Source organism: Prinia subflava, chromosome W, assembly GCF_021018805.1.
Source record: "Prinia subflava isolate CZ2003 ecotype Zambia chromosome W, Cam_Psub_1.2, whole genome shotgun sequence".
Lineage (NCBI taxonomy): Eukaryota > Metazoa > Chordata > Aves > Passeriformes > Cisticolidae > Prinia > Prinia subflava.
Genome location: NC_086282.1, coordinates 8197273 through 8204455, shown reverse-complemented (window position 1 = coordinate 8204455; position 7183 = coordinate 8197273). Strand labels below are relative to the sequence as shown.

Below are 7183 nucleotides of genomic sequence, written 5' to 3'. Positions count from 1 at the left end.
ATTAGCCCTACAAACGAATCTGTCAGCAAAGCTGCACCCAGCTGCAGGAGCAGCTCTGATTTTCTCATTCTTCACCATGTTTTTTGTACAGACTGGGCTTACATTTTCTGATTTTGCTCCTCCAGTTCCTTCAAAAGAAGCAACACAGCTTGAATGCTTCAACAAGGGCTTTTGAAAGGGAAAGGTATTGTTAGAAATCATCACTAATTAAGAAATTCATTTTTAATGGGTTATGTTTTATTTGCTTCAGTTGAACACTTATTTACAGACACAAGTTAATAAAACATCACAAAACAATAAAATTTCAACAGCTAATATTTATAGGTGCATATTTCATGCTCAATTACTTTTTTATATGTATAATACATACACAGTTATATAAAACTCACAATTAGTCATCTCTGCACAGAAAGAATAGTCATAGGAAACAAATAAAAACTGTATTATAAACAATATCAAATTGCTGACAGCCTATCAATAAAACATGAACAGAATTAGAAATAAGCAGTAGACACTTGGGTGTTTTTACTTAATATTATCTTTTTTAACTTTTAAACTTGAAGCCACAATATCCACAGCACAACAATGACCCTTGCCAACCGGCTTTAATTTCAGCAGGAGGGAAATGCTGAAACAGGGTGGATGCAGTCACAGATACTCCAATCATTGCTGATGGAAGACTTCAAAATACACCGTAAAAACTGTAAAAAAATTTAACAACTGGGCACATTGGAACTCAGCACTTGTACAGGATGGGACGCCTTTAGTAGATTTCAGGTGACAGGAAGGAACGGACTCTCATGCTTCAGGTTCATAGTCTTGATACTTTTCCTATTGAAGGAGAGCAGAAATCAACACTACTGGAATTCTAGATAAAGACATCCTATTTTCTCTATTTATTCTACTCCTGGTGGATTCAATGCCCAAATATTACGGATTCTCATGTGACCAGGATATGAAATGTATTTGGATTTTGTCACATTTTCCAGATACTGTACCTTACAAGTCATGGTACTTAGAGGAGAATTAGAATTTTACAGTGATTAACACATCATTCAGCTGATGCTGCCAGGAACCCCTGAGGCCATTAATGACAATTCACTTGGAGAGGAAGGAGGACTACCTCTGGGCTGAACAGCACATCAGGTGCTGCAGATCCTCATATGAGTCAATAAATCATTTAAGGGAATGTTTAACTATGGCCACATGAGCAGCATCCATAATTTCAGTGATATTCAAGATGTTGCACTCAAGTTTTTTATTGGATCATGGCCTAAATTTTTATATCTCTCATTTTCAGTCTTATCATCTGCACTACCATAAAACCTCTAGTCCAACTACTAGTGCATCATGCCAGACATTAAAGTAATATTTTAGATAACTCATTCATAAAAACCAACAAAATAATTTACTCCCATAATTGCATTAAATTAAGATCATGCATCACAAAGCATGGTGCATCGGTGAGTGGCCAAGCTATTAGCACAGTCTATGAAGATGCAGTTTGTCCTGCATTCCCTATTAAACATACAAAAAAGGATTCCTCAAAACCCAGGCACATGCTTTGAAACACTCAAAATATTTTCCCATTTAACTTCCTTACTATCAAAAAAGCAAATTATTTTCTGATTCCCAGTACTATACCTCTGGTGGATCTTGGCCAAAGAGACCATGTTTCTGCTGTGCCCTTGCAGCTCCCAGCATCAGCTTGGGCCAGGCTCGTGTAACTCGAGCATGCAGCCTCCTCCTGTGCCCTTCTCTTATGTACATTCACAGCAAACACAACAGATTTACCTCTGGAGGCATTTCATAAGCCTCATTCTCAGGATCCACAGGAAGACCTGTATTATTCACCATTCCCTCCTGCAGGAAACCTTCTTCATTCTACATTTAAAAAAGTGAAATAAAAGTGACAGTGACTGCTTGCCTCATTTCCACCAAAGTGTGAGTTTCCCCCCATGAGTGCTAACTTCTTGGCCCGTCCTTTGGTTGTGGGATGTTGCCAGGGGTCATGGAGAGTGAGGGGACATTACAGTTGCAGAGATCTCCATGTTTCACAGGGGCATTCATGGGAATAACAACTATCATCTTTTTGAATAACTGAGACCTCATTTTTCTCTTGCCATGGGCAGGCCAAGAAGTCAATCTGAATAAAAGAACAGTCCTACCATCAACTTGCTGAATATCTTTGGAAAATATTTTAATCCCACAGAAATGCTTTGGTCCAGTCACAAAGCAAACCAAAATAAGGGTTTTCTGTGCATTAAGAAACCGATCTGGGAAACAAAGTCCCACAGAAATGGTTCAAGTATCACATTATCACATTAAGTTATCACATTAATTCACATTTTAACTGCTTTGGGGAACACAGTGACAGGTATGCAAAAGTGCCTGTAAAAACAGGCCAATACCAAGAAGCACAAATTAAACAGTAATTCAATTATTTATTTTTTAATGCTATAGACACATTCATCCTCTCATAAACCATTGTTTATTTTAAAGTTTTAGTCTTTTCACAACACATTGCAAAAAGGGGGAAACATGCTGATTTTTTTCTTCCGTTTTAGAACCTAACTGTATTGGAAAATGCTTTTTTTCCTTTAATGGGTCATACCTTTACATGCTTTCTTACTTTATGCACCAGTAGTGCACGGAGTAACATGTCAACCAGCATGTTACTCTAAGCACTACTGGTATATGATATTTGATATGGTACCTTTTACGCAGCTTCTTGCATTTTTTTCTTTATTATAGGAGCACTTCTATTTTATACAGCAATTTTAGTAAGAGACTCTTGTAATTAACAAGATGGCAATGGTGTGAGGCAAACATGTTGAATAAGATTATTAAAGGAAGATTATTATTCTCCTAGAACTACCGATACTCTGTACCATATGAAACAAACACAAAGGAAAAAACCTACAACATTTCAATTGGGCCAATCTTTTTTGTAGTAGTTACTCCAAAGTTCACAGAGAAGAAACATGAGTTCAGCCAGAGCAGAGGCTGCTGGAGATCATCCTGAACTGTAAGAAAACCAATATGAAAACAGGTAGAGCGTCTCAATGGATCTGCTGTGACCGTGCTGATTTATATATTACGGGTGTTGATCTAGACAGAAATGCACTAAAAACCAATTACAGACACTCAGGAAGACATGCATTTTAAAAATCCCACCTGCAGGCTGCTAAAGTAGACAGAAATACAAAATTAAGCAAATCATAAACGAGACTAATGAGATAATTCTTCAAAATCTACAAATTATAAGATAGTGGTGCTAAATTAAATTTAGGATTCAGACAAAATGAAGATAAGAGAAGCTAAACTTGAAATTCACCTCTGAAAGCTTAACACAAAATAAAATATAAAATGCAAAAGAGGTGGCACTAAACCCTCTTTTCCTTCACACAGTTCTTATTGTGCTTCTCCATGTGCCACATATTGGTTTCCTCTGTGGTTTAACCAGGTGACTTTAGTCATAACCCTCTGTTCCTCACTTTCTGCATCACCCCAAGCACAAACTGTGACTTCATCTACCAGATACCAATCCTGTTCTTCTTTGGATCAGTCACCTTTCTGATACACATGTAGGTACACATATTTTTCATCATCATCATCGAAATTTATGATGTGCAGAATTTACATCTATAATATAGATTCTTCTCTTCAGCTCTTATTTCAGACTTTAAAAGCTCCAGTATGAAGAGATATCTGGTCCTATTACTTCTCAGTGGGGGTAGATATGCTTTTTCCTTTGGAGGTAAGCAGCACAGCTGGTGTGGAATCTGTTCTGCCAAGTTCCCTCCATGCATGCACCTGCTCTGAGTCAACACCCTGAGCTGCTCTGTGGCATAGACAACGTGGACAAATTCCAAAAAGCCAAAGGACACCGATGAATAAGGTTGCAAGTACGTTTATTAAGTTACACAATAGGCACCTGTGTCTTCCAGAATTGCCAAAAATTTGGAATGTTCAACATGAAAGGTAATTTTGCAGGCTTGAAATTATGAGAAAAACTAGGCCAAATTACATTTCTGCCTCATCTTATTAAAACACTTGAGCTTCTCAGGTTACTTTATTTCAGTATTTAGTTACCTTAGCTTCTAAACAAATTTTTAATAGTATTTATACCTGTTTACTTGTATGAAAAGTAGCATCAATCCCTACGAGATTTGACTGAAATAGCCAAACAGAATGCGCAATGCAAATTTTACAGCTATTACCGTCCCGTTGATCTAACAGACCAGCTCTAAGGACCTAAAGCTCCTGTTGCATGCTCTCCTGCTTAATCCAAAATATAATTTAATTTCTGCTTCCCCCAATCATTAAGGAACAGCTTCAGCTAACAATCAGTTCATCAAGTAAAACTGTGCCCAAAATCAGGCTTGAGGGTGCACAAGAAAGCATGCATGCAGCTTAATGTTACCTGTAGTAGGAAAACAGATGGCAAATGAAACTGCCAGGACCATTATCAACGACAAGCAAAAACACTTCCCAGATGAATTTCAAATAAGAGCTTCAAAGTTTATATGCTTTTTTTTTTTGCCTTTTTTTTTTTTTTTTTTTTTTTTTTTGTTAGGAACCTCTGCAATGGATCTGGACTGTCCATCAGGATTACGGAGACACAAGGCCTAAAAGACTGAATTTATCATCTTTCTAAGTCCCTTCAGCAAGTTCAGGACAGAGATTTCTCTACAGCTTCAAATAAAACAATCAGCTTCAAATAAAACAATCAGCAGCACTAGAAAAATACATTAACCACAACACCACTATTTTTTTCAAAGAAAGTAAATCATAAGCCACAACAAACCTCCAAGGGAACTCCTTTCCTTGGGAAGGTTTATCACCTTTGCCCAGCTGCAAACAGCAACACAAACACTACCTCTCTCATGTTGATGTCACTGCAGTTTAGATGAAGATGACATTACTCAAGGTCATCTGTTACATAAAAATGCATAGCAAAGGTGCTCACCTCATTTTAAATGATGGCATGCTCTGCTTCTGATGTACAGTCCCCCCCAAAGTAAGGGCATCACAAAGGTAAACCACCACTCCCAGTAACACAGAGCCATCTAAGGTACACTTTAAACCATAATTTACCTTCTTTAAAACAAAGAAATGCAATTTTACATTGTCATGATCAGAAATTCCATATCCTAATTCAGTTATGGAAGAGGAAAACCACCCAAAAGACCAATTCTTGTCTTAGTATGAAAGACATATTTTTCTCTAGAAGCTGCAACCTCTCTCAACCACACTGAAGGACATTTCCAGAGGGAAAGATATTTTTATATTAGTGTCGTGGTTACGGGGGGAAGTGAATTTTTCCAGGGAGACATGGGCAGGCCAATCACTGATCAGCTTTTCTGCTGGCACCTGGATTAGTCACTCGGAAGTTTGGACATGCCTCTGAGGACACAAAGAGTTAAAAGCAGGACTCCAGGGGGGTTCAGCCTCTTTTGGGTTCCAGTTTCAGCAGCAGAAACATCTCCTCTCCCCTGCTCAGATCTGAGCTGAGTGGGGGAGGGGGAAGCCACGTGGCTGAGCTCAGGACAACCACACGGTAGAACTGAAGTAAGCTGGGGCCCCGGGGGGGGGGGGGGGGGGGGGAGAAGAGAATGGACAAGACTCTGGAACTGAGCTGCCCCATCCAGGATAGAGGAGTGGAAAACTGTGGAAGTGCCTTCCGTGTGTGCTCACCACCCCCCCCCCTCCGGGAGAAGGTGCCCAGCCATGTGGGAGTTGCTGAGCCTGGGAGTGCCTGAGCCTGCAGCCCTGCCGAAAGCTAGAGACTCTTAACCCTTGCTTGGCAGAAAGAAACTTTTCTTAGACATTGATTCTCATGACTAGTGGTTTCAGAGGAGAGAGGGAAGCGGCCTGAGACCGAGATGATAAAGCACAATTGGGAGGAACCCGATGGGCAAAGAATAAGAAGAGTAGCTTTCTGAGCTAGACTTTTCTTGCATAATGTTAGCCATAGACTGAACTTAAGTCTCTTTTGAACATAAACTGCATTTTAGAGTAGATGTAGCCAGCTCAACTTGCTGCAGTGGACTGAACAAAGAAGAAAGGGAGAGGGTATGGTAGTGCTCTCTGCCCTCAGAAAAGAAACCCTCGGCCCCAAGGAGAAAAATAGGGAGAGCTCAGCATGCAAGCATCCTTAAAAGAGCCCTGTATGCAGCTTCAGCCTATAGACAGCAGTGAGAGCGCTAGACATAGAAAAAAGAGAGTGTCACCCTAGCAAACTTCTCCAGGCGGTGCCACGGGTGACATAGAAACACATAAAGGGTAGACCCGTGTTTTTCTGAAGAACAGTCTGTAGTGCGAGAGAAACTCCTCTCTCCCTTGCTGAATTAAAGATTAGGGTTTTTTTGAGTAGTGATTGTTTGATTTAAAACCCAAAAGTTTAGTCTATAGAGAGTGATGTGTGGAAAGTAGAAACTAAGAAGAGAAAAAATGTTCTGAGAAGTTTTTATTTCTGTCTCTGTTCTTATGTAATGTAATAAAGTTTTGAGGTTTTTTTGTTTTCAAGATTTAAGCCTTCTCTGCTCTGTTCCTGATCACATCCCACAATAGTTGTTAGAAAAAAACCATATATTCATAAGTACATTAACATCTAGCCAGTGCTAACCCATGACAATTAGTGATGCCTTAGGGCTGGGTTTTCTGTTTTGTTTGATAGCATTGAGTGGTGCTGGGATCTCTTCACGGGGTGGGGGTGATGGGGGTAGGGCAGTCTTGTCCTGGTGGGGAATTCAAGGACACTGTCTCCAAACTCCAGGCCCCAGCATAAACAACGTGGAAGAGAAGGGCAAGCAGGGAGGATGGTGTTCTGTGATTTGGGGTTGTTGATTGGACAGTGGGTTGTTATATGCAAATGAATGGAATCTTGTAAAAGGGGTAAGATCTCGGGACAAGCCCCTTTTGTCTCCATCTTGGAAACATCTGGGCTAGGCCACTTCTGTGGCTCTGGAGACACCAGGGCATAGTGTTGAATAAATACTCACTTTGTTCCTTTCACTCTGTCTAGCCTCTGTTTCAGCCTGTCAAGGCATCATTAGAACATCTGAAAAGCTCAACTAAAGCTTCTCAGAGATGAAGTCAGTTTTTAACTGGGGAGCATGAACTCTTGCTGGGAAAACACTTTCAAAAGGGAAAATTACAACTCACTTAATGAACAAGG

General features: G+C 39.9%; 1 protein-coding gene across 8 annotated transcripts in view; it reads right to left on the bottom strand.

Moving 5' to 3' along the window:
- Positions 1–215: 215 nt before the first annotated feature.
- Positions 216–7183, bottom strand: part of LOC134563423 (alpha-synuclein-like) — an 87024-nt gene continuing 80056 nt past the window's right edge. For 7 of the 8 annotated variants that reach the window (XM_063421335.1, XM_063421337.1, XM_063421334.1 and 4 more), the window contains 2 exons: positions 1795–1884; positions 216–831 (listed from right to left, as the gene is read on the bottom strand). In XM_063421335.1, coding sequence (XP_063277405.1) covers positions 799–831; positions 1795–1884 — 123 coding nt within the window. In that variant the 3' untranslated portion in view covers positions 216–798. The remainder of the gene's footprint in view (positions 832–1794; positions 1885–7183) is intronic. The other variant, XR_010083370.1, reaches the window with a different exon arrangement.